The following is a 26,794-nucleotide window of genomic DNA, read 5'->3' as shown; positions in this document are numbered from 1 at the left end:
ATCTAATGTGTAATGTGTAAATATAAGTGGCAGCCCAATTTCAAAGAAAAACCGCAAATCGATGTGCAGGTTAGCCGTTTGGCAAACGCATACTAAGACGTCAAAACAAAATTTTTGACCCGCAGTTCCTAAAAAAATCCCTATCATTTGTTGTATATTGTACTTATTTATACTTACTTATATACTTGGTATGTTTTGAAAATTTTTTTTGTTTCAATTTAAGAAAAATGGCTAAAATGTAATGATGTGGTATATTTTCAGAATCGCTTCAAAAAGCCCTTTCGTATGATAGATAAGAGAAGAATACGATAGGTCTTAAAAAATAGTTTTTTTTTACAAAAAAAAAGTTTCAGCACTCCCCTCCCAAGGGAATTTTTTATTTAGGAACTGCGGGTCAAACATTTTGTTTTGACCTCTAGTATACGTGTACCAAACGGCTAACCTGTACATCGATTTGCGGTTTTTTTATGCGAACAGCGTACACTATATTTTTCACCACCTTGAACGTTTTGTAGACTATTGTCCCAAATTGGGGTTTCATATTTATTCCGAAGAGGATTAGGAGCTCTTGAAACATACCTATTTTTATCAAAATCTGACTTATAAATAAAAAACGGACCATTAATAAAACTGTATATTTACATCAACGTAAGAAATATCACATGTCACATGTTTCTTTGTTATGATAATTTTATCTAACCTGAGGCTTTCTTTTTTTCTATTCAACGAAGCCGGAGAGCGGCAAATTTGTTTTTCATCACACTTGCTCGAAAAGATCTTATTTCATGCAGGTGTACTGAAGAGAAAAGGCCTATATTGTTCCCGCGGGAGTTATAGCTTTCTTTTTTTAATTAGATATGTCACTAATTCATGCAAAGTACGAACCAAGTAAGTTATAAGTAAAATACTTTGTTTAAAGTATAAGGGTGTGTAAGGGAGTTTTACTTCAAAAATACTGAAAATTATAATTTAGTATTTTTGTTTATAATATTTAATTGGATTAATTTAATAGCCGTTTAAAATATTTTTACAAAAAAAAAAACAATCGCGGCTGAATGCCGAAGGTCTTAGATGCCTAACCTGTCAAGAAATGACAATATGGCGGACGAATATTTGAAATGTCACCGTATTTTATAATTATTTCCCTGAAAATTTAGTTTTTCATCACAAGTGTAACGAAAACCATTGTGTGTAACTCCGGGGGTAACAATGTAGGTACTAATAGCACAGCGTGCCGAAAGTTGATACTTTCCGCACGGAAATCAGAAAAGAAACGATTGTTTTTGTACTCTCTGTAAAAGTCAAAATGTTAATTGGATTGCAGGTTGTAGAAGGATATTGAATTCAGCTACCTAAAATCAAGAAGTTAAATCACAATAACAGGAAATAAGTAAACGCTCAGTGGTGGTAGCGAGCTAAGCTAACGAGTTGTTAACCGAAGAAAAAGTTTGTAAGAACTAGGTACCTATAGCCTATGATATGCCTATATAGCGGGCCGCGACGCGACTTGCAAGCATAAGGTCTGCGAGCGCAAATGACGTGCGCGTCTGTGTGCGTGCACCACACACACGGGGATATGGCGGCGCCGCCTCCGTCAGCGCGACGGCAATAATCACTTCGAAATCTCAAAATTGAGAATTCGCTGAGCTCCTGTTGGCTCTTAATATGTGTTTAAACCGCGAAAGTTTTAAATGTTAAAATGAAAGATACTGTATATATATATTTATTATGTATTATAAATTCAATATACGCGATATAATCCGTTTTCATAGTTTTATTTCAAAATTAAATTTGTTTACCTTACCATTTTATGATTTTTTTCTCTTAATAATAACAATCAGACAAAACGTGAAGTAGTTAATGAATTACGATTCAAGTACGACAAATAGGAAATTCACAACGAATGGTGATAAATTAAAACACGACCGAAGGGAGTGTTTTAAATGGATACAAGTTGCGAATTACGTATTCGCACATGTATCGTACGTTTCACAGTACAAAAAGGCCCTTTAAATTTTCGACAGGCACGTAAAGTGCTAATTATAGCACTAGTGCGGCAAAGTAGTACCATTTTTATTGTAAATAAGGCTTACCTTGTTCGCTTTAGCTACTCCCGCGTCTGAATATACTTTATTTTGATGACCGGTCTGGCCTAGTGGGTAGTGACCCTGCCTGTGAAGACGATGGTCCTGGGTTCGAATCCCGGTAAGGGCATTTATTTGTGTGATGAGCACAGATTATTAAGTATTTAGACAGAGAATTAAGTATTTAAACATTATAAATATATCGTTGTCTGAGTACCCATAACACAAGCCTCCTTGGGCTTACCGTGGACTTTGTCAATCTGTGTAAGAATGTCCTATAATATTTATTTATTTATTATAATCTGATTAAGCACCTTAAATTAATTGATCAATCATTTCATTTATTGAGTAAACAGGGGGTTTCACCCTAAAGGGGCCCACTGACTATCAGTCCGCCGGACGATATCGGCCTGTCAGTTGTTCGGGTCAAATTTTTGTTCTAACTGACAGGCCGATATCGTCCGGCGGACTGATAGTCAGCGGGCCCCTTTTAGCTATATTTTGCGTTAATACAAATCAGCTTCATACAGCCAAGCTTTCCAGTCCATAGCTGACTAATAACTTCTTACCAACCGGCTCAGTTGACAATGTATCTTTCAATCAATCTTTATGTAGAATGGCTCCATCGATACTGTCGATGATTTCGCCAACGTCAAAGTGGGATCGAGTTATATTTCTTCAATCTTGATGTAAATCAGCCAGTGTACGGTAAAAGTATAAATAATACAATTATGGCCTCTAGGGCTCTATCCAGATACGGTTAGAGGTAGAAATACCAAATGCTCTTAGAGCACGACGTTGTTCGGTAGTTGTGATATTATGAGCTCTTGTATAGCGATAGCAACTATACAAGGGCCACGTGGAGCTACTTGGCGTTGACGCCAAAACGTTGGATAAACTCGTATCTAGATTAATTCTTCATTATCCGCACACGTCTTCATTAGTTTACTGCATAATAAGCTATCAGTATTACACTTCAAATAACGTTAATGAGCAAAAACAAAAAATTAATCCCGACTCGATGTCGCCAAGATGGCGGTCGTCAAGCAACTCCGACAATGTATCTTACAATATACCTTTACACCCTCTTTTTGTATTTTTGTGTTAGATTTTTTATTAACTAACTTTTTTTTACCAAGAAAAGGGTTAAACGGTACAAGCTCCCGAGTCCCGAGCCATTACAGCAGTTTTAAATTTGGAACCTTCGTTAATATAGGTACTATAAGAATTCAAATTTCGATTTGAATTTGTCCTTTTAAAATGACATCTGGAATGAGGGCTATCGTTTTTTTGCTCACCAGTTGGCGCCTCTGTTGATGGTGGTCCAAAAGACATGCAAAAAACTAAAGAACAGCTGTCAGTCATTGAAGTGACAAGTGACATTTTGACATTTCGAACTATGGAAAAGACCACCATCTACACTAGCGCCCCTAGCGGCGAATTCATACGCGTTAGCCCTCATTATGTTCGAATTTTTTGAGATTTTTTTTATACCACGTCGGTGGCAATCAAGCATACGGCCCGCCTAATGGTAAGCAGTAACCATTTTTGACCACTGCATAAAAACAATACCTTTTGTTTAACATCTTAGGATTTTAAACTCAAGAAATCACCTCAGAAAATTCCTACTATACAGAGTGACATTTTAATCACTCTTCGTAGCCATACTCTCGGACTTTATCCGTCATACTGTACAACTTTTATTATGGGACCAATGCCGAAATCGCGAATAAAAATTTGGCTGTCCCATAGAAAGGGGTCATCCATTAATTACATGACACGTTCAGACGCAAGAAAGTGTGACATGTTGTGACAAGGGGGAGGGGGGAGTCACACATTTTGTGACGTCACATTAACTTATTTAAATTATTTTATTCGCTGTACAGTAAATAAGAAGTTTTTGGAACGATAATCGTTTTTAATCGTTTAATTTTCATTCCTAATCTGTTTTGGGTTATAAAATTACTAATATTTCTTTTGTCAAAAATATTTTGATAAAATGTTAATAATACTTAATTCTATTTGCCGATTTCATTGAAAAAATGTGACGTCACACCAGGGGGGGAGGGGTTTGCCAAATGTGACCAAGTGTGACGGGGATGGGGGGGGGGGTAGAGGGGTCAAAAAAACTGGATGAACCCAAATCAGCGGCATCACATCACCCGGAATGTATGAAACTGCTAATTTTTTTCCGCAATTTCGGCATTGGCCCCATAATAAAAGTTGTTCAGTATGACCTATAAAGTCACTGCGCACTGGTTAAAATTTCACCTTGTATGTGGTTATTGCCATTGCTAGTATTATTTGTGCCATTTTCAACCAAAAGGGTACTTATTGTCGCTTGTCAGTAAGGCGCCATTTCTTTATAGCTTCAATTAGAAATCAATCTTATCGACAAGCGACAATGTGGTACCTTTTGATTGAAAACGTCACATTTGCTAGTGTTAACTAGACTAGAACACCATAATCTCGCTCCTCGGCGTATCCATGAGGTTATCGTCTATCGTCAGGTACATGTTGAATGAGAAAAACATGGCGATCGAAGACATGAAGTGCCAGATGTCGTGAGCGTCGTACAATTGAAGTAGGGAGCACGGTCGGTTGCTCTGTCGTGATTGGGCCGGGGTTAGCTGCAAAAAAGGATGCACTAGTAGCAAGGACCTGACATTCTTTGATAGAGAAAGATAGTCTTATTGCGATTCCTATAAGAGGAAAGAGAAAATAGTGCCATGTTTTGTCCTTATCACCGACCGGGTGGCATCATATGGATGCGATGGCGAAATACCGAAATTTATAAAAGTGAAAGAGAAAAAATCCTATGCTGCCCAAGTTTTATATGAATATTCTTTCTCTTCACCCCGGTCGCTCGGTGGAGTCGATGGCGCGTCTATAACTACTTGTATATACTATGTCTATGACTAGTAGGGTAGATATGAGAGTTCTGGCGCACTTTAGGTATTTGTCCGCCACGCTAGTAGTCTAGATATGAGAGTTCTGGCGCAATTTAGGTATTTGTCCGCCACGCTAGTAGTGTAGATATGAGAGTTCTGGCGCACTTTAGGTATTTGTCCGCCACGCTAGTAATGTAGATATGAGAGTTCTGGCGCACTTTAGGTATTTGTCCGCCACGCTAGTAGTCTAGATATGAGAGTTCTGGCGCAATTTAGGTATTTGTCCGCCACGCTAGTAGTGTAGATATGAGAGTTCTGGCGCACTTTAGGTATTTGTCCGCCACGCTAGTAATGTAGATATGCCTGTAATATGTTTTGGACCGAAACAAGTGGCGCCCTCTGTCAGATCTTTTCGAAACTAACAAGTGGCGCCCTCTGGCGGAAAAGTTTTGTTCCAGAACCATCATATCTACACTACTTGCACTTTGGAAGCTTATATCATAGACAAATTATGTTATCAAGACTCGGAAATGTTTTTTGTCAAAAAAAAAATATTTTTGATACAAGCTTGTATCGCGGACTTTTCTTTCCACAGGCAACTAATACTCATCGAGAAAATTCTAACAACCCCAAACACAATCTGGTTGCGCTGTTTTATCACAGAGTTTCTATGGCCACCTCCTGTCTCCATCATCAGATCAGCTCCATGTCATCATAATACATATTGCATTGTCATCCGAATTACATATGTGCCATTCTCAATCAAAAGGGTACTTATTGTCGGTTGTCAATAAGGCGCTATGTCCTTATAGCTTCAATTTGAAATCAACCTTATTGACAAACGACAATGTGGTACCTTTTGGTTGAAAATGTCACATATGTATGCAGTTTCAACTCAATCAGAAATCGGGAAGTGGGTCAAATTTAGCTTCCAAGATTTTACCCACACTAATATACATCGTAACAGGGCATGATAAATAGGGCTGGTGGAGGGGATTAAAAATGGAAACGGAAACTGGTGATGGAAATATTATGGCGCTAGGTGTCAGCCAATCGTGAATCGCTACGTCTGTCTGTCTGTCTCTGTCGAACAGCATCACTCTCCCTCAAATATTAAATATGCTTCAAACAACGGATAATAGATATAAAATCATTTTTTTAACATGCAGATACGTCTGCGAGCGATACTCCAAATATTATATTAAAGGAAAAAATGGAAAAGTTACACTTCCGGCAGGATTTGAACCCGCAACCTCCGCAATCCGTGCGTTGCTCTTAACCAATTGAGCTACGGAAGCCTACCAGAACTTTGTAAATCTTTCCATTCCTTCCCTTATGTATACACGCCTTTGGGGTGGCGTAAAGCGACATCTACCGTAAGACGATTACATCTTTTTAACGGCACCGGAGTCTCAAGTTGCATTGAGAATTCGCCACTAACAATGTGCTAACCCATACTAAAATCAATTTTTTAACATGCAGATACGTCTGCGAGCGATACTCCAAATTTTATATTAAAGGAAAAAATGGAAAAAGTCAAATCCTGCCGGAAGTGTAACTTTTTCCATTTTTTCCTTTAATATAAAATTTGATAATAGATATAAATAAAAGCTTGTAAAATAAAAACAACAATAATGTTACATACCGCCCAATTAGTGATCTGGTCCAAATAGAAATAGCTGGAGCTGAACCAGGTGGTGTACGTCAGCACTATGAACACCCAGCTGCGACAGACAAACATACATTATCATATGTGGTATTTTCTATAAAAAGGGACCTTATTGTCGATGGCGCTTACGCCATTATTAACGATGCTCCGATATAAATACAATGCGCGACGCTGTGCGGCGTAAGCGCCATGACGACAGGGGAAACCTATAATAATGCAAAGATAGATATAACTCCGTAATAGATGGATACAGTCTAAGGAAAAAAAGTGCCTCGAAAATCACGAAAATTTGATTCTCGATCAGATGGCGCCACTAGTTTTGGCCTACACTCGTATAGAGGGCGTTGACTGTTTCGTTTGTTATTTATAATTTTAACGCATACCAGTGAAAGAACATGGGTCAAAATCATATAAAAATAATTAATGCAAATAAAAAAATGATTTATCCATATTTAAATATATTTTATCGTATTTTTATAAATATTTATTTTTAGTTTTAAAGTGTGTCGACAGATGGCAGTGAATTTACTGGGGTTACAAAATTTACTATGACAGTACCGCTCTAGTATAAGTTACTCTATGAATAATGTAACGTACCTGTACCACCGTATCGACTCTCTGTGTAGCAACTTGATAACAATGTAGAATAACGTGTACAGGAACAGATTGCTCATCAGCACTAGAAGTAGATGTGAAGCGAAGTCTCGACTATGCTGCGCCACGCTGTGGACAGTAAATAAAATAAGATTTGTAATGAAATAAAACTATGAAAACGGATTATATCGCGTATATTGAATTTATAATACATCCCGACGTTTCGAACCCTTTACAGCGTTCGTGGTCAACGGGTGACTATACGCGATATAATCCGTTTTCATAGTTTTATTTCATGGAAATAAATATTTTTATTATTATTATTATTTTTTATTATATCATTCAATCATTTCGTTCATTCGTTTTATTAATTCATTTCATTTCATTCATTCATTTTATCGCTGAGTGTACTTTTGCCTTTAACAGGCAGCTAGTACTCATCGAGATCATTCTAAGCTTGCGCTGTTTTATCACAGAGTCCTTATGGCCACTTCCCGTCTCCATCATCAGATCAGCTCCATGTCATCATAATATTGCGTTATCGTTTGATTTCCATATGTAATTATGTTTGTATGCAAATTTTCAGCTTCATCGGAAGCCGGGAAGTGGGTCAAATTTTGCTTCCAAAATCTGACCCATACTAACATGGCACTGATATAATTTACTCTATGTTATGATGATGTTATGCCCATAAGCGGCAATAGCCCAGTTGACCAAGTTAGCTATTACAAACAACACGCAGCGGCCAACATATGTAGGTGTTATGGCGAGAGAGGTAAGAGCGAATGACTACATACCCGTAAGCCGCAATAGCCCAGTTGGCCAAGTTGGCTATTATTAGCAGCACGCAGCGCCCAACATATGTAGGTGTTATTTATTTATTTATTTTCGGAGAACCAACAGCTATCAATTATACAATAGTTATATTAGTAAATAACAAAAAGTCAATTATAGGTTCCCACCAATAGCAACAAGTTAACACATAATTGGTGGTTAGCACTAAAATTTTACAACGTATTCAACTAAAACTAATTTCAAAATATGAATACCTAATTATTAAGTAACCACAATTCAATACTCTTAATATACTGAGCTAAGAAAAACAAAACTTATTAATAAAATACATCGACCGATACAATAATATTATTATGAGTATGCTATCGCATACGACTCGCTCACTTAGGTAATTTGTTTGCCAGAATCCGTCTTATAGTTGTGATGTTACTATTAAAAACGTCAATATCACACTCTTTCGTTAGTTCATTTAGACTTTTACCAGCTCGCAATAGAAAGCTATTCTTTCTGTAATTACGTGATGAAAATGGAATTGAGAGGGGAGGGAAGTATCTTTTAGGTCTAGATGGAGTGTTGAAGGAGAGCTTAGCGAGCAATTTAGGACAATCAATGTTACCATTTAAAATTTTGAGTATATATGTAATATCCGCAATCTGTTGATGTTATGGCGAGAGAGGTAAGAGCGAATGACTACATACCCGTAAGCCGCAATAGCCCAGTTAGCCAAGTTGGCTATTATGAGCAGCACGCAGCGCCCAACATGTGTAGGTGTTATGGCGAGAGAGGTAAGAGCGAATGACTACATACCCGTAAGCCGCAATAGCCCAGTTGGCCAAGTTGGCTATTATTAGCAGCACGCAGCGCCCAACATGTGTAGGTGTTATGGCGAGAGAGGTAAGAGCGAATGACTACATACCCGTAAGCCGCAATAGCCCAGTTGGCCAAGTTGGCTATTATTAGCAGCACGCAGCGCCCAACATGTGTAGGTGTTATGGCGAGAGAGGTAAGAGCGGATGACTACATACCCGTAAGCCGCAATAGCCCAGTTGGCCAAGTTGGCTATTATTAGCAGCACGCAGCGCCCAACATATGTAGGTGTTATGGCGAGAGAGGTAAAAGCGAATGACTACATACCCGTAAGCCGCAATAGCCCAGTTGGCCAAGTTGGCTATTATTAGCAGCACGCAGCGCCCAACATATGTAGGTGTTATGGCGAGAGAGGTAAAAGCGAATGACTACATACCCGTAAGCCGCAATAGCCCAGTTGGCCAAGTTGGCTATTATTTGCAGCACGCAGCGCCCAACATATGTAGGTGTTATGGCGAGAGAGGTAAAAGCGAATGACTACATACCCGTAAGCCGCAATAGCCCAGTTGGCCAAGTTGGCTATTATTAGCAGCACGCAGCGCCCAACATATGTAGGTGTTATGGCGAGAGAGGTAAGAGCGAATGACTACATACCCGTAAGCCGCAATAGCCCCAGTTGGCCAAGTTGGCTATTATTAGGAGCACGCAGCGCCCAACATATGTAGGTGTTATGGTGAGAAAGGTAAGAGCGAATGACTACATACCCGTAAGCCGCAATAGCCCAGTTGGCCAAGTTGGCTATTATTAGCAGCACGCAGCGCCCAACATATGTAGGTGTTATGGCGAGAGAGGTAAGAGCGAATGACTACATACCCGTAAGCCGCAATAGCCCAGTTGGCCAAGTTGGCTATTATTAGCAGCACGCAGCGGCCAACATACGTAGGTGTTATGGCGGCTATTGGCCTTGAAACCAGCTCTCATGTGGCTCGGTATATAACTCCACTAGCGACATGACTACATACCCGTAAGCCGCAATAGCCCAGTTGGTCTAGTTGGCTATGACGAGTAACACGCGGCGGCCAACATATGTAGGTGTTATGGCGAGAGAGGTAAGAGCGAATGACTACATACCCGTAAGCCGCAATAGCCCAGTTGGCCAAGTTGGCTATTATTAGCAGCACGCAGCGCCCAACATATGTAGGTGTTATGGCGAGAGAGGTAAGAGCGAATGACTACATACCCGTAAGCCGCAATAGCCCAGTTGGCCAAGTTGGCTATTATTAGCAGCACGCAGCGCCCAACATATGTAGGTGTTATGGCGAGAGAGGTAAGAGCGAATGACTACATACCCGTAAGCCGCAATAGCCCAGTTGGTCTAGTTGGCTATGACGAGTAACACGCGGCGGCCAACATATGTAGGTGTTATGGCGAGAGAGGTAAGAGCGAATGACTACATACCCGTAAGCCGCAATAGCCCAGTTGGCCAAGTTGGCTATTATTAGCAGCACGCAGCGCCCAACATATGTAGGTGTTATGGCGAGAGAGGTAAGAGCGAATGACTACATACCCGTAAGCCGCAATAGCCCAGTTGGTCTAGTTGGCTATGACGAGTAACACGCGGCGGCCAACATATGTAGGTGTTATGGCGAGAGAGGTAAGAGCGAATGACTACATACCCGTAAGCCGCAATAGCCCAGTTGGCCAAGTTGGCTATTATTAGCAGCACGCAGCGCCCAACATATGTAGGTGTTATGGCGAGAGAGGTAAGAGCGAATGACTACATACCCGTAAGCCGCAATAGCCCAGTTGGCCAAGTTGGCTATTATTAGCAGCACGCAGCGCCCAACATACGTAGGTGTTATGGCGGCTATTGGCCTTGAAACCAGCTCTCGTGTGGCGCGGTATATCACACCGCTATCTGTTATAGAAAAAAAAATAGTTTAACATTTCGTATTGGTTGTGGTGGCCAAAAATCGTGGCTTTAAACCTCGGTCGTGCCGTATATAACAGATAAAAATCGTCCTCGGTAAAAGCGCAAAAAGTTGATAGATAGATAAAGCCTGACCAGTAATATATGTGGTATTTTTATTTTTTTCTATAAAAAGGGACCTTATTGTCGATGGCGCTTACGCCATTATAAACGATGCTCCGATACATATACAATGCCGCGCGACGCTGTGCGGCGTAAGCGCCATCGACAATAAAGTCCCTTTTCATAGAAAATGCCCCATATGATCATTGTCAAGAGGGCGCTGTTATTCTCATGTATAGGGTGACAGTTCAGTATAGTATGAAAAAAATAGTTCCAATGAAATTCCGCAACATGGCGCGTGATCATATATTCCTGGTCAGGCTTTAGATAGATAGATAGATAATTTATTGCCACAACAAGGGTTTTTTTACAATTATTATTATTTATTTATTTAGGGTTTTATTATTGACTAATAGATCCTTATCACACGCCGGCGAAAGGTTAAACATTGTGAATTAACTATAATATGTGACATTCCAGGATTAAAGGTACCTTATGGCGGTCGGCACTAACGCCATTATTAGCGACTTTCGTCGTGAAAGGGTTCATCCATTAATTACGTCATTACGTCACACAAATTTCGAGGTTTTTTGACCCTTCCCCCCTCCTTGTCACACTTGGTCATATTTGACAACTCAACTCACCCAATCGGAACCTGCCAAGATAGTAAATCTGGAAGGTCATAATGAGACACGTGGTGAGATGCAGGATTGTGAACGCCACCCAGAAATACACGTTAGCGTTTAGCACACCCACCAGACCTGGAAGGCGAAACCATTTGAGAACTTACTATACCTAAGCTTAGAATAAATTTAAAAGTGGAAAAAATTACTGCCTTGGGTGAGACTTGAACTCACGGCCTCTGGATCGATACTCCAGCGCTCTGCCAACTGATCCACCAAGACCTCATCCATAGTCAGCAAATCTTCCCACTATATGGGTCTAGGGGACCCTAGCGACATCTACCTATCTAAGCTTAATAGCATCGATCGCAGACGTTTCTGCTTGTTAAAAATTAATTAACTATACCTAGTTCGTTTTTTAGCATTAGAAAGAAGGTAAGCGATCTTGACGTATCTTTTATTAAAAATCACTATTGAAAAATAAGTCACAGCAAATATGTTACAATTATAGATCATATACGATCTTTTACATCGAGAACGCTGGTGGCCTAGCGGTAAGAGCGTGCGACTTGCAATCCGGAGGTCGCGAGTTCAAACCTTAGCTCGTACCAATGAGTTTTTCGGAACTTATGTACGAAATATCATTTGATATTTACCGGTCGCTTTTCGGTGAAGGAAACATCGTGAGGAAACCGGACTAATCCCAACAAGGCCTAGTTTCCCCTCTGGGTTGGAAGGTCAGATGGCAGTCGCTATCGTAAAAAGAAACCAGTACTGGTAATTTTATTACGTATCAAAACGTGTATAATTTTGACGACTAAATGTAAGTAATGTAACTACTGTATGTAATACCAGTATGTACAAATGAACATGATTACAATGGAATAAATGATATGATATGATATGATAAATCTATCAATTTTACATTTTTGCGACTAAAATCGATACCGGGCTCCTTACCAACGAATATGATGAGTGCCAGCACACCGAAAGTGGCGTGTGCCCTCGCGTTGATATCCGGATGCCGGGACTGATATATCTTCACCATACACAGTACCGATGTCACGTACATGAATGATGTGTCTGTAACAAATTAACCTTTAAAAAACCGGCCAAGTGCGAGTCGGGCTCGCGCACAAAGGGTTCCGTGCCATCACGCAAAAAAACTATAGATATTGTTCTGTTTACGGATGTCTGAATAAACGGAAGAACAAGGAAGCTGAAATAACATATTTTTTAAATTCCGCACTATATTGACCGAAATATTTTCAAAGGAATAAGTACTTCTGTGGCATACCTACTTCCGTGAGAATCAGACATACTATCTCTGGATACAAAAATTATGTTTACAAAATCAACGTTTGTGACTCCTACATATTTATCTTAAAAATAATAAATCAGTAGGTATTGGTACAAACACTTGTGGCGTGACAACCCCGTGCCGACACTCGCAGCTCGGTCATATAACTGCGGAGCGCAAAGAAGATTCACGGTTCGTGCGCGGTTATAAGTTTCAATTTTGCTTGCAGGCGGCGAGAATAGGTATAATTTTATACCTAAATCTGACTTTTGTGAAGGAGTTAATTTTCTGTACGGTATTGGTAGTACTATTATTCTGTGGTCTTAGTAATAATAGGGTCCCGTTTTTACCCTTTGGGTACGGAACCCTAAAAAGTAGATTGTCAATCTTAGAACGCGAGTTTTTACGTTTGAAACGCGAATCTCTGCATTTGGAAGACTAAATACTAATCTATGTGTATGAAACACTATGCACAAGGTACACTCACCAAACTGGAAATTCATGCTATTGGGACAAACGTGGTAGGCAGCTGAAAGCATGCCTTCGCTGACCAGCGCTATGCCCATGGCGTATAGAAGTCCGAAGTGCTGAGGTATGCCCAGTTCTTTCTGAAATATTTTTTTTTGTCAAAAATTTCATTTTTGATAGAAGCTTTTATCGCTGACTGTACTTTTCTTTCAACAAAGGAATACGTCATTAGTCATAAGATTATAGTCTAGCATCCCTCCAAAACATTCTTCCGTCATAAGAAAGATTACAGTGCAGGTTCTCACCAGTAAATAATTGACGATCATAATATAAATTCATATAGATAAGTGTAAGAATAATTTATATTGTAATTTATCATTATGAAAGAAATAAACTAAACTAAACTAAAGTCCTCCGTCATAATAGTATAGTCATGCATACCACCAATCGAATCATAAGTTATAATATTATAGTCTAGCATCCCACCAGAAATTTCCTACGTCAAAAGGTTATAGTCCAGCTTCCCACCAAGAACTTACTTACGTCATTGATTGTAGTCTAGGATCCCACAAAAAAAACCTTAAGTCGTAAAATTATAATCTAGCATCCCACCAGAAAATTACTACTTCATAGATTGTAGTCTAGGATCCCGACAAAAAATTCCTTATGTCATTAGATTATAGTCTAGCATCCCAAAAAAAGTACAATTCCTTACCTCTCGCCTAAGCCGGGCCTGGTACCAGTCATGCCTGCGCCACACCGCGGCCAGAAATAGCGCCCCTAGCACCACATAACCAAGGTTAGAGTACACGTGGTTAAAGTCAGAGAGCGCCAGTAGGGGATGGGCGCATAAAGAGTTGAAGTAGCATAAGTCTGCGTTCCCTGATTGGTTGAGCAACTGTAACAAACATGGTGAAATTAATTTAAAACATAATTGTTTAATTCTCGACCGTCAGAACATTCCAGAGGTACATTTTGAGCGAACTTACCCTTTGGTATGTCACCACGAGCTGTATGACCGGCAGTGTGTAGAACACAGCTACCGTTCGAACGTTCCAGAGGTACATTTTGAGCGAACTTACCCTTTGGTATGTCACCACGAGCTGTATAACCGGCAGTGTGTAGAACACAGCTACCGTCAGAACGTTCCAGAGGTACATTTTGAGCGAACTTACCCTTTGGTATGTCACCACCAGCTGTATGACCGGCAGTGTGTAGAACACAGCGACCGTTCGAACGTTCCAGAGGTACATTTTGAGCGAACTTACCCTTTGGTATGTAACCACCAGCTGTATGACCGGCAGTGTGTAGAACACAGCTACCGTCAGAACGTTCCAGAGATACATTTTGGAGCGCGCTTGCAATACACGCGGGCGACACCTAAAACATTTGTCATGTGTCACTAGTAGTAAATTTTATTTGTCAAAAAATATTAGTTCATACACCCAAATCCAAAAGGGCAAAAGTAAGTAAAGCCTGTCCAGGAATATATGATCACGCGCCATGTTGCGGAATTTCACTGGAACTATTTCTTTTTTTTTTTTTATTAAAAAAAGGCAAGCATTTGACCGCAATCTCACCTGATGGTAAGTGCCGATGCAGTCTAGGATGGATCATGCTTACCTAAAAGATGTCTATTCACTCTTGATTTAAAAAGGTCCAAGTTATAGTGGACTGGGAATATATTTGCAGGAAGTGAATTCCACTCCTTAGCCGTTCGCATGATAAAGCTGGATGCATAGCGCTTAGTACGAATCAGTGGCAGAGTAACGACGTAAGGGTGAAACGCAAGTCCGCGTCTAGTCCCACGGTGACAGAATGGAGATGGGGGGGATTAAATTATGTAATCCCATCGCACACTCCCCGAAATGTATCCTGTTGAACACCGATAAACAAGCTAACTTTCTACGGTACGGTTTTCTTTCAAACTATACTGAACTGTCACCCTATACATGAGAATAACAGCGCCCTCTTGACAATGATCATATATTTCTAGTCAGGCTTTAAGTAAGTAAGTAAACACTTTATTGTACGAAAAAGAAAGAAATCAAGGTTACATCAGCTAAAAGTAGTACAAAGGCGAACTTATCCCTAAGAGGGATCTCTACCAGACTGGAAAAGTATGGAAACAAGCTTATATTATATGACAATAAAAACCGGACCAGTTCGATTCCGACTCGTCCACCGAGTGTTCCGTACAAATTTAATTTTTAGTATTTAAGTTTGTTGTATGGGAGCCACTCTTAAATATTTATTTTATTCTGTTTTTAGTATTTGTTGTTATAGCGGCAACAGAACTACATAATCTGTGAAAATGTCAACTGTCTAGTTATCACGGTTCATGAGATAATGCAGCCTGGTGACAGACAGACGGACAGTGGACCACTCCACTCCACTAAAAACAGCCTCGCCATCATACTGAGATCTTGCTCTCGATTGATATCATCTAATGTATAATATTCCGACTCAGTCTCTGACGATGAACCTCGGCCGAGATAGGTATTACCGGCCTCGTGTTCATTAAAAGGCCTCGCTTCGCTCGACCCTTTAATCCACACTCGCGGTAATAGGTAATTGCCTATTTCTCGGCCTTATAGTGTCCAGATGGAACCCGCTACCCACCTGGCTAAGTTAGCGACACACAGCCTCCCCATTATCCTGAGATCTTTCTCCCGATTGATATCATCCAATGTGGAATAGTCCGATTCCGTGTCTGATGATGAACTGCATTCTGCAACGACGTCAGATCATATTTTAACTATAAAACTCACGTGAGACTCGCACATATTATAGTATAATCGTCATATAACTTGTCAGTCGAGTGTTTAGGCCACGAAGTTTGCTGAGTGGCTTAAGTAAGGCACGAGATTGAAAAGCTTATATTCAATCACTACTGTAAACAATACTTTTTCAACGAATCAACTATAATAATACTTTTTCTACTACAAAACCGAAATAATTAAACAAAGTTATGTAAATATCTCAGTAGATAAAAAGTTAGTACAAAAGCCATCAATGCACTTCTTATTCTTTAAATAGTATCGGGTTGATATCTTTTGTTCTATCCTTTGGCGACACGTGATTGGTTGGTTGATGAGTTTTTTTTAGAGCTGCTGAATTCCATAGTATGAAAGCGTTTAGCTTTAGTTCATATTAGTCCTTTTATGTACTACCCTCAAGTATAAAGGCTAGAGCACACCGGCTGCGTGTGCGTAGCCGTCCACGCACGCGTCATCAAGCGGTGTGCCGTCTCTTATAAGTGTCTGTATATTACAAGCCGCGTGTGCGTCTACGGGAACGCATCTGGTATGCACAGACCTTAAAGCAACGCACATATACTACAGTAAGCGTAATGGTATGTAATGACAAACACAACAAATTGGCCCAATGACGTCATCACACACCACTATGCTTACCGCACAACTCTGTCACGTCAGAATACAGCTCTGTCACGTCAGATGACAGTTCGGTCACGTCAGATACTCTAGGCTGCATGAAGGCCAGTTTGATGAAACTACCTTCCATTTGATCTGAAAAATCTGACAAGAAAACTTAATGTTAAGTATCCTACAAATCTAATTTTGAGAAAGACCTATATAATAGTAAATGAGGCGGAAAATTTAAAAAGTGTAGGCGCAAAGGGTTGTAGTCCCATAGAAAATTTTAATTTGGCGGCTTTTTCTACTGACAAAGTGGGTGTCTGAGTATAATGTACTGGTATTTACATTTACCGGTGTCCCTGCGATCTCCCTCGCCCACTAGACACCGCTGCGAGCTCTCTGCCTCCGCAATGATGGGCGTGTGTCGTCTGCGACGGACACGTTGGCCGCGTCGTGAGGTGTCGAGGGGGGTGAGATACATTCCGCTGTGTAAGTATATTTACCGGTGTCCCTGCGATCTCCCTCGCCCACTAGACACCGCTGCGAGCTCTCTGCCTCCGCATTGATGGGCGTGTGCCGTCTGCGCACGGACACGTTGGCCGAGTCGTGAGGTGTCGAGGGGGGTGAGATACATTCCGCTGTGTAAGTATATTTACCGGTGTCCCTGCGATCACCCTCGCCCACTAGACACCGCTGCGAGGTGCTCTCAGCCTCCACATTGATGGGCGTGTGTCGTCTGCGGACGGACACGTTGGCCGCGTCGTAAGGTGTCGAGGGGGATGAGATACATTCCGCTGTGTAAGTATATTTACCGGTGTCCCTGCGATCTCCCTCGCCCACTAGACACCGCTGCGAGGTGCTCTCAGCCTCCACATTGATAGGCGTGTGTCGTCTGCGGACGGACACGTTAGCCGCGTCGTAAGGTGTCGAGGGGGGTGAGATACATTCCGCTGTGTAAGTATATTTACCGGTGTCCCTGCGATCACCCTCGCCCACTAGACACCGCTGCGAGGTGCTCTCAGCCTCCACATTGATGGGCGTGTGTCGTCTGCGGACGGACACGTTGGCCGCGTCGTAAGGTGTCGAGGGGGATGAGATACATTCCGCTGTGTAAGTATATTTACCGGTGTCCCTGCGATCTCCCTCGCCCACTAGACACCGCTGCGAGGTGCTCTCAGCCTCCACATTGATAGGCGTGTGTCGTCTGCGGACGGACACGTTAGCCGCGTCGTAAGGTGTCGAGGGGGGTGAGATACATTCCGCTGTGTAAGTATATTTACCGGTGTCCCTGCGATCACCCTCGCCCACTAGACACCGCTGCGAGGTGCTCTCAGCCTCCACATTGATGGGCGTGTGTCGTCTGCGGACGGACACGTTGGCCGCGTCGTAAGGTGTCGAGGGGGATGAGATACATTCCGCTGTGTAAGTATATTTACCGGTGTCCCTGCGATCTCCCTCGCCCACTAGACACCGCTGCGAGGTGCTCTCAGCCTCCACATTGATAGGCGTGTGTCGTCTGCGGACGGACACGTTAGCCGCGTCGTGCGGTGTCGAGGGGGATGAGATGCATTCCGCTGGAAAGAAAAAGTAAATATTTTAATAAACCGAAATAGATGTCATATACGGAAGAAAGTGACGAATTCACTTAGTTTTGCGGCAAGTATATATATTTTCTACCGTACCTGCCTACCATGCCATGGTAGTTTAAGTTATATGCTTAAAATATATGTATTGTTGCAATTGTTATTGGTGAGCAATAAAGAATATTTGAGATTCAGATTTATTTGTATTGTATTGTACCTATATTTTCAAGCAATTAGTGAAAAAGTACACAGTATGTTTAGTATTTACCTACATTTGTGTGTGTTTGTTCAATATTTGCACGTATTCACCAGTATTTTTCTGTATTCGGATAGAATTTGGCTAAATTTGTTTTGTATTTATACAGTTTTCTAGTATTTTCTAACCTTCATTCAAATTAGCCTCAGACCGTGATTATAAACGCCACGTAGAAACACAAGAAGCCGAGCGCGGCCCCTGCTTCCATTATGTAGTCCTGGTACCTTTACATACTGTATTTGCATATATTTGTGAAGTATTTAACTGTATTTGTGTGTATTCGTCCAGTAATTGCATGTATTCGTTCCGTATTTACCAGTATTTGTATGTATTTGCAAGTATTCATGTGTATTTCACTTGTGATTTTCAAGTTTTTGCCTGTATTTCACCTACCTTAGCCAAATACTGTTTGAATTATTTCAGCATTTTATTTCCTTACCTTCATTCAAGTTAGCCTCAGCATCTTGCCTTGCCTTGCGTCGTTGATACACGACCGTGATTATAAACGCCACGTAGAAACATAAGAAGAAGCCGAGCGCCGCCCCCGCCGCGATCATGTAGTCCTGGTATGATATCGTCGCTATGATGCGGAGGCTGAAACAAAAGGGCTTATTTTAAGGTGGTTCGACTAGGTTACCCAAAGCTTAAACCCCGCTAGATGGCGTCACTTTTGCAAATTTTAAGGTTTTATTTTTTTGTGGAATAGTGTTGGTATCTGTATACTTAAAAGTATGTTTAGCGCACTCTTTACATAAATATTGAACTATAATAATAAACATTGAATACTTCATTAGTGCAAAAAACACTTTTAAAGTCGACAGAGTGTTTCTGTCATGCTATTTCCTACTATTACTCACACATGCAAACAGTGTTTCCGTGATGCTTGTAGTAGACAATTTCATGCAGTGTAAGTATGCTGCAATGGCGTTGCGGTATGTTCGTGGAAATACGTGCAAGAGGATTCGGGTTCGAGACTGGTACGTCAGGGGTACTTTTTTTGTCCTTTTTGTGTTATCTTATGTTTCTTATACCTTTTATTCTTCGAATTCTTGTCCGATTGTCCGATCTTTCAACAAATGTCAACATATGATATTCACAAAAAAGAAATACATAATACATAACTCATATCACATAAATGAACACCGCCTGGAAACTACTGAAAGTATACGTGATTTAGGTATGCACTTAGACTCTAAATTAACTCTTGATGTTCACGTAGACAGCGTTGTAAAAAAAGCGTACCAAATGCTCGGCTTCATAATACGTACATCTAAACCGTTCAAAAAGCAGGACACTCTCATTCTACTATATCAATCACTGGTAAGATCATATCTTGAGTATGCTTCAGTAGCGTGGAACCCATACTACCAAATTTACGTAGATAAAATAGAAATGGTGCAGAAGAAATTTCTTCGCTTTCTGAATTTTAAAATAAAGAGTCCGCGTTGTTCATACGCTGATCTTTTGACCAAGTTTAACATGCTGTCTCTGGAGAACCGACGAGCCGTTGCTGACGCAGTGATGCTGCGCAATATCTGCGTAGCCGATGTAGACTGCCCGCAGCTTCTCGCGGCCCTACAGTTTCGCACTCCGCAGAAGTTGACCAGGTCCAAACACTTATTTAGTTTACCGCTTACGCGTTCTAACGCAGGCAAACGGGCTCCTTTACATAGAATTTGCGACCACCACAACCAGCTACTTTGTAATGTAGATTTATTCTCATGCTCCCGTGCCTCATTCAAGGCTGCTGTCACAAAATTATATAAAAAATAGATAAGTAGTTTTAGATCATAACATTCATAAATCATAAATATGAATTTAATGTAGTTGTTGTAGTTAAAATAGTTAAGTGTTGCATGTTGCTAGGTTTACATTTTAATACCACTTATGTTCTCGGTGAGATATGCTTAAGGAAACAACATAATCTATAATAGTTATGTATATTCTGTCTATACCTAGTCGGCTCATAAGTTCTGTCACTGGCCTTTAAAATTTAAATTTGGAACTCCTAAAACAAAAACCGTTCTGCATTTGAATTTCGAATCTTTATTAAATATTTGAGTAGTATAATTTTGCAATTTTCTGTTTTCTTCAACATGGAGTGGACGCTTAAAGATAGCCGTACCGCAATAAATGCACTATATCGTTGTGGTCACTCGCCGACTAAAATTTTTAAGCTACTTGAAAATTTAAAATTCTCTCTAAGATTTGTGTATCGTACCATAGAAAGATACAGTGAGGTCTCTAGTTTAAATGACAAGAAAAGAAGCGGTCGTCCGCGTACAGCTAGGACTCCAGCGGTTGTACATGCAATTAGGGCACGCATTGCCAGAAATCCCGCTAGGAAACAAAAAGTTATGGCCCTCCAGATGGGTTTGAGCAAAAACACGGTGAAAAGAGTGCTTAATCAAGACCTGAGACTTCGTGCTTATAAACGAAAAACTGGCCATCTTCTCAATGGTCGGCTTAAAGCTTTAAGGCTTAAAAGATCTAAAGCTTTATTGAAGAAGTACGCTAAAAATAAGCACCGTTGTATACTGTTTTCGGACGAGAAAATTTTTGACATAGAAGAAAACTGTAATAAACAAAATGATAGAGTGTACGCTCGCAATAGTAAAGAAGCGTCTAATAGCATTCCCCGTATTCAAAGAGGTCATCCCCCTTCATCTGTGATGGTTTGGCTGGGAGTTTCTTATGCGGGCGTCACTAGTATGCATTTTTGTGAGAAAGGAGTAAAAACTAGTGCCAAAGTGTACCAAGACACGGTGTTGACTAATATTGTGAAACCACTATCCCATACGATGTTTCTAAACCAGCATTGGGTTTTCCAGCAGGACTCTGCTCCAGCCCATAAGGCAAAGTCTACACAAGCCTGGCTCGCCTCCAATAAAATCGACTTTATACGGCATGAAGATTGGCCCTCCTGTAGCCCAGATCTTAATCCTTTAGACTATAAAATATGGCAGTATTTAGAGGAAAAGGTGTGCTCAAAACCTCATGCAAATCTAGACTCGCTGAAAAAATCTCTTGCTACGGCAGTGGCCAATATCGACATGAAAGTGGTGCGTGAATCCATTGACGACTGGCCACGAAGACTTCAAGCCTGTGTAGATAATTGTGGCGGTTATTTTGAATAAATGTTATACATTTAGATTCTCTAGTTTATAAGCTTTCAAACGCTGTACAAATTATACGGAATAAACTTAAACTTTTGATTTTATTTGATACTATGTATATGACAGAACTTATGAGCCGACTAGGTATTGTTCTTCACTTGTATGCTTCTGTTTTATCTCCTTGTAATAAAATAAAATAAATAAATAATAATAATAATTCCGATATAACCGAAATATATTTCAGTGATATCGGAAACGGCTCTAACGATTTCGATGAAATTTGCTGTAAGGGGTTCGATCTAGCTAGGTCTTATCTCTGGGAAAACGAGCATTTTTGAGTTTTTACTTATGTTTTCTTTTTCTCCCAGATATTCAGTATTATTAATAAATTAGTTTATAACGTTTTATAAAAATATGTGACGTTTTGAACTAAAAGGTAGCACATTGTCGGTTGTCGATTAGGTTGATTTCATTTTGAAGCTTTATGGAAATATGACAACAATAAGTAGGTACCCGTTTGGTTGAAACCGCCACATATATTGAAAACCTGACTTTCACAAATCTCACCTTTTTGGGTTCTTCCAACTCAGAAAGGATGGAGAATACTGACGATTCTTAGTAGCACTAGCCCAAGGAAGTCCAGGTTTGTAAGTGTCAGGTATCAGTTTTTTTTAAAGCGCTAAATATAGTTCTACAAGTAAAGCAATCCCTTACTGCCCAGCCTCTATAGTATTTTTCAAACTAGAAGGGTACGATGATAGATTTCATCTCCATACAATTTATAACCTTTTAATGCCAAATGTTGCAAAATTATATTGAATTGAGATTTATCATCGTACCCTTGCAGTTTGAAATAGTTATTTACGATACAAGTGCGGAAAAGAGGAAATTCGAAACGAGTGGCGATAAATTAAAACACGACCGCAGGGAGTGTTTTAAATCGACACGAGTTGCGAATTACCTATTCGCACGTGTATCGTACAACGTTTTACAGTACATATGGCCCTTTAACCTTTCGACATATGCATGAAAAGTGCTCTTTACGCACTAGGGCGAGAAAGTTGCACCATATGTACTGTAAAATACTTTTTAGTACATATGGTGCTACATATACGTTACCGCCCTAGTGCGGTAATTAGTACAATACGTGCATATGTCGAAAATGTAAAGGGCCATAATTATGTACTGTAAAACGTTGTACAATACACGTGCGAAAAGGTAATTCGCAACTCGTGTCGGTTAAAACACTTCCTTCGGTCGTGTTTCAATTTATCGCCACTCGTTGCCAATTTCCTACTTTTCGCACTTGTATCGTAATGTACTAATAATAAAGTAGTAATTGTAAAATAAAATTAAAACTTTTTTTATATATATTTTTTTTGGATTCAAGTAGGTACAGTGAGTAACAACATTGCATGGCCTTCTAATTATAACTATTATAGAAAACGGGATATTTATCATGTTTATTTATATTATTTATTTCTCGATATTTTGGCCGGTCTTGCAAGACCAGTCGTTGTGGAGATCCCTGGGGAGGCCTATGTCCAGCAGTGGATGTCTTGTTGGTGTAGATGGATTCACACAACAAATGAAATAACATTTTTTCATATTTGTTATCCGTAGTTGTCCCTGTACCTGAAAGAAAAATAATATCATGATAGCACAAAATCTCTAATGTTATAGGAAGAAAGATGATGCAACAATATGGATTCTAATAAAGTTATCATTTACTTACCTAGTAATAATTGTGTTTTTCATTCATAGACAAAATTCCATAATTTTCATCCCCAGGAAATGTTTTATTTTACTTTATTGCAGTGAGGATGTCCTGATTTTTTCTGGCTAATGAAGGAAAACATTTTATTTCCAAGAATGCCTCTTCATTTTGCACAATACCTAAAAAAACCTAGAGTTAGTGACACATTGACTATTCGGCAACCAAAACAGTAATAATTACATTATATAGGTATTGTTCACTGCTTATATTACGGAAGAAGTGAGAATTATTTTCTAAAAAGATCGGCACGAGAAAATTACAATGTACAATGAAGGAATAAAACTGCACCTACCTTACGAAACTTCACCATCATGAATTCCGCTTCAATTGAGTCTGAATTTTTCTGGATTTTCGCGGACCAGAACACCGATGATTTTTGTAACTTGATTTAGACGTTGCTATCATTTTCAGTTTATACAAACAAATTGATGTCACAATAAACATGACCCTATGTGTCAGTGTCAACACTGTCAAATAAAAATGCACTAAACATGACGGCACTGCAAATCCTGCCAGGTCGGCCAGGCAACGTCGCCAACGTCATAGAGTGGCAACGCCGCACGCAACGTATTTGTACACGACATTTGTGACACACACATACGTAAAATTGATGAAAAAATTACGTTGATTTATGTATGATTTCTGTATGAAACAAAGTTTTTCTATTAATTTAGCGCAAACGAATATTCGAAAGTAGATAAATGAGCAAATATTTGTGTAGTAATAGTGTGTAGTGCCTTAATTAAAGCAGATTGAATTTTGTATGAAAATCGAACCACCTTAAAGTCGTGACGTGTGTATTTGCACAATATATGCGATGGATTCATGTGGCATTGGGGTTTTCGCTTATATTTGTCAAGAAGTTATCTGTATTTGTCAGTATTCGCATAGAGTAACTTATACTAGAGCGGTACTGTCATAGTAAATTTTGTAACCACAGAAAATTCACTGCCATCTATCGACACACTTTAAAACTAAAAATGAAGATTTATAAAAATACGATAAAATGTATTTAAATATGGATAAATGATTTTTTTTATTTGCATTAATTATTTTTATGATTTTGACCCATGTTCTTTCACTGATATGCGTTAAAATTGTTAAATAACAAACGATACCGTCAACGCCATCTATACGACAGTAGGCCAAAGCTAGTAGCGCCCTCTGAACGAGAATCAAATTTTCTTGATTTTCGAGGCACGTTTTTTTCTTAGACTGTATCCATCTATTACGGAGTTATATCTATATTTGGTATTCGTAAATTAATATCCTGTATTTGAATGTATTTACCTGTATTTTTATGTATTTAATTATAATTATTTGTATTTGCCAGTATATACTATATATTTCGCTTGTATGTGTAGAGTTTTTGCATGTATTTCACCTAATTTTGCCGGTATTTACAATAATTCACATGTATTCATCAAATATTAACAACTTACGTGAAGTTCTTAGTCCTCGCCGTGGTGGCTACGTAGTTTTGCTCCCAGCCAAGGTACCTCGCCATGGTAGGTAGGGTTTTGTTGTTGTTTAGCCCCGTGCAGTCCTCGTCTGAAGTTTTCACTATGAAAACTATGTAGAAGCCTACAGGGAACATGTCTTGCTGGAATTTAATAATAGTATTATGTAAATACTAAATATGCCTCTGATTTTGTCTCTTTCAAACATACAACTACAAGAACAAATGAATTTTAAAAGTTTTAGGCAGACGTATAATACCAAAAAACCGTCAAGTGCGAGTTGGACTCGCGCACGAAGGGTTCCGTACCGTTACGAAAAAAAAACAGCAAAAAAATCACGTTTGTTGTATGGGAGCCCCATTTAAATATTTATATTATTCTGTTTTTAGTATTTGTTGTTATAGCGGCAACAGAAATACATCATCTGTGAAAATTTCAACTGTCTAGCTATCACGGTTCATGAGATACAGCCTGGTGACAGACAGACGGACAGCGGAGTCTTAGTAATAGGGTCCCGTTTTTACCCTTTGGGTACGGAACCCTAAAAATATAAATAATTGATAAAACAAAGACTAACTCATAGATTACTTACATTTAAAGTAATACCTCCTTGCCTCGTCATCGTTAGGTAGTATCCGTCGTATAGTATGTTCCTCTCATTATCGAATACTGGGCACTGAAATAAAATAAATAAATTGGAATCACGTTAAGGTAAATGTGGAGAAGATCATCTGTCAGGTAAGACCGTCTACTAGCTCTTTCGTCGCTTCTGTTGCGTTTCTACACTTACTCCACTTACAGACGTTCGGTAGAGTAGAAGGAGCTAAGGTCTTCCTCTTTGATTGTCTGTTCAAAATTCAAGAACGCGCTTTTTGGCCACTATTTAGTGTATTGTAAAATATTTTTAATGTGTATGGTCAGTATATGTCAAATATTTACCTGTATTCGTCAGATATTTGTATGTATTTATGCAGTATTTACTCGTACCTGCATTTAATACTTACCGCTAGCTAGTTTTGCCAATACTTACCCATATTTAACATTTATTTGACTGTATTCGTTCAATGTTTTGATGTATTTAACTGTATTCGTCCTGTATTTGAGCAGTACTTGTACCCTATAAAGGTGTATTTAGTTTAATAAAATATACTTACGGAAAAATTCTGTATAGATATGACAGCACAGACATCATCATCTGACTCTATCATGACGATCACGCTCTTCGGTTGTCTGAACCACGAGAATGACTTTTGGCTTTCGAAAATGTTCTCCAAAAACACGCTTTTCTCTTCTCCGCTGCACATGGACTGTCTTTTCTCGCTTTGTTTCTTTAAATCCATCTCCTGAAAGTTAAATTTTAATGGTTATTCACAGAATAGATATACGTACAAAAGCTTTATGTAGAAATCTTTGACCGTTTCTCTTACAATAGTAACATGTTTTACACTAACACTTACCTTTTCCTGTTTAAAAGGAAAAAAGTAATATTTCGGCTGGCTCGGCGTCACCGTTATATTAGTAGTAGTATTTAACTTTATGTAGAAATCTTTGACCGTTTCTACTACAATAGTAACTTCTATCGGGTCCGGCGAGGAGGACGTTAGATGGACGAGCGGAGTGTTCTGATTCGAGACGTCTGAAAAGGAAGAGGCAGGTATGACTTAATTATATTTTAATTTCAAGCTAACATTAACGTAATCTACTATTAAAATCTAAATAAACTTGAATGGAACAAACAAAAAGCTTTGTAAAAATCATTACTAAAACTGGCACGAACGTATTGGACATTATCTTGTAAGTCAAAATGCCTAAATACATATTTGTGATATATGCTGCTTTTACAAAATGTATGTAGTCATCCATGTTCATATATTGGGTTCATATGCCAAAATATACGTCAAGTTTGGCGCTCCTATGCGATATGTATGCCAATGGCTTGGCAGAGAGTCTCTCTGCCAG

At 39.5% G+C, this 26,794-nt stretch overlaps 1 protein-coding gene across 1 annotated transcript in view; it reads right to left on the bottom strand.

The window, feature by feature from the left end:
* Window positions 1-2,594: 2,594 nt before the first annotated feature.
* Window positions 2,595-26,794, bottom strand: part of LOC134753621 (SID1 transmembrane family member 1-like) — a 30,324-nt gene continuing 6,124 nt past the window's right edge. Inside the window, 16 exon segments of the mRNA XM_063689557.1 lie at window positions 2,595-4,714; window positions 6,621-6,699; window positions 7,242-7,367; window positions 10,626-10,758; window positions 11,517-11,633; window positions 12,456-12,578; window positions 13,283-13,403; window positions 13,979-14,161; window positions 14,532-14,643; window positions 15,886-15,994; window positions 17,744-17,905; window positions 18,922-19,076; window positions 24,818-24,978; window positions 25,428-25,511; window positions 25,990-26,178; window positions 26,293-26,471. Of these exon segments, the coding sequence (XP_063545627.1) occupies window positions 4,538-4,714; window positions 6,621-6,699; window positions 7,242-7,367; window positions 10,626-10,758; window positions 11,517-11,633; window positions 12,456-12,578; window positions 13,283-13,403; window positions 13,979-14,161; window positions 14,532-14,643; window positions 15,886-15,994; window positions 17,744-17,905; window positions 18,922-19,076; window positions 24,818-24,978; window positions 25,428-25,511; window positions 25,990-26,178; window positions 26,293-26,471 (2,210 nt within the window). The 3' untranslated portion in view covers window positions 2,595-4,537.

Source organism: Cydia strobilella, chromosome 27 (assembly GCF_947568885.1).
Source record: "Cydia strobilella chromosome 27, ilCydStro3.1, whole genome shotgun sequence".
Classification (NCBI taxonomy): domain Eukaryota; kingdom Metazoa; phylum Arthropoda; class Insecta; order Lepidoptera; family Tortricidae; genus Cydia; species Cydia strobilella.
Note: the sequence above shows the minus strand (reverse complement) of the source record. Positions and strands in the feature narration are given on the sequence as shown.